At 46.4% G+C, this 1,553-nt stretch overlaps 1 protein-coding gene across 1 annotated transcript; it reads right to left on the bottom strand.

Annotated features, from left to right (window-relative positions):
* Positions 1–237: 237 nt before the first annotated feature.
* On the bottom strand, positions 238–1,369 carry LOC21383800 (cinnamoyl-CoA reductase 1; the record flags this gene model as incomplete). Its single annotated transcript, XM_010114848.2, has 4 exons — positions 1,141–1,369; positions 870–1,042; positions 581–766; positions 238–435 (listed from the first exon to the last, which is right to left on the bottom strand). Coding segments are annotated over exons 1-4 (675 nt in total), but the record flags the coding sequence as incomplete, so codon positions are not given.
* Between the last annotated feature and the right edge of the window lie 184 nt (positions 1,370–1,553).

The following is a 1,553-nucleotide window of genomic DNA, read 5'->3' as shown; positions in this document are numbered from 1 at the left end:
TGGGTTTTTTTTGCTACTTGCAGCATATCAGGTTTAAGGGAATTCGGACTACTTGTCCTTTCTCCGTCCGATCCAGTCGGTAAAACTTTGTTCAGGAACGGTCTCTACGCCATATATTACGCGGTCAAATTCTTAAATTTGAATGACATACCAATTAGTACCGGGAGACGGTTATGGGACAGGAAAATGAGCAAATGTATGACTCTTGTGAGTATACCAAGCTTAACGGTAGATTACCGGATTATGATGAAGTTGCAGAGAACAGTATTTACCCTGGAGAAGCCTTAAGAGCATGACCATGCTGGCATTGAGCTTTGGAGGAATAACAGCGCCCATCACTGTGCCTGGGTTCACCACCACCACATCCAAGTCTTTCTCTTTAACAAACTCCCAGGCCGCCTTCTCCGCCAGCGTTTTCGACATCGGATACCACAGCTATTATAAACAAACAACACATTGTGCCACCAAAAAGAGAACACAAAAATCAGGCGAATTGGCATTAGCGTTTTCTGTGGCAACAAAACAAAACAATAATCTAATCTCAAAATTTTGAGATGAAACAAAAACAAGCACCACTCACTTCCTTCTGCTTGCAGTAGTCAAGGTCGGTCCAGGAATCCTCATCCCTCACCTTGTCGGCCGGCCAGCGAGGGCTGGGGAACATGGCGGAGATGGAAGACGTGACCACCACGCGCCCAACCCCGGCCTCCTTCGCGGCCGTCAGAACGTTAATTGTTCCTTTAATCGCCGGGTCCAGCACTTCCTTCTGTTGAAGTTAAACAATTTCAATTCACAGAGAACTTGAATAAAATAAAATAAAAAAACAGAAAAACAAAAATGAGATATTGCTAGGGAGGAAGGGGACCCACCTCGGGCTCGTGGACCTTGTCGACGGTGCAGGGGGACGCCAGGTGGAAGACGCCGGCGCAGCCGCGGACGGCGGTGGCGATGGAGTCGTAGTCTAGGAGATCGATCTGGAAGAGACGGAGGCGCCCCTCCGCTCCTTCTAGGGCTTCTAGATGCTTCGTTTCGCTCTCGTCCTCTGCAAAAGACAAGATTTTTCGTTCATAAAGCTTCTTAACAATGGCGAAAATAGAAGAAAGCGAAGTAGTAGAAGAAGAAGAAGAAGAAAGGAGTAACTGAGATCTTTGACGGTGGCGTTAATGGAGTAACCGCGGTCGAGGAGGAGGCGGACGACCCACGAGCCGATGCAGCCGCTGGCGCCGGTGACGCACACTAGCTCGCCCTGATTCGACATTATTATTATTATTGTAATTATTTTCACTCTATCTTCTTCTTCTGGGTTGTTTTGTCTGACGTACAGTCTAAAGTTGATGGAGTGCCTCTTTGAATAAGGCCCATTTTTACGACAGATTTTTTCGGAATGTATGACACGAATTGACACCTGCGTGGGGTCCGTTGTATTACGAGAAAGCAATGATATACGGGTGTCAGGGTGTGGCAATCCGGCATCCACCACGCTAAATGGCGAATATATTTCATATTTGTTATTTAGCGTAATGCTGTTGAGTCAAAAAAAAAAAAAAAAAAAA

The sequence above is a fragment of the Morus notabilis genome, unplaced genomic scaffold (genome assembly GCF_000414095.1).
Source record: "Morus notabilis unplaced genomic scaffold, ASM41409v2 C11422894, whole genome shotgun sequence".
In the NCBI taxonomy this organism is placed as follows: domain Eukaryota; kingdom Viridiplantae; phylum Streptophyta; class Magnoliopsida; order Rosales; family Moraceae; genus Morus; species Morus notabilis.
This window is presented reverse-complemented; position numbering and strand designations above follow the sequence as displayed.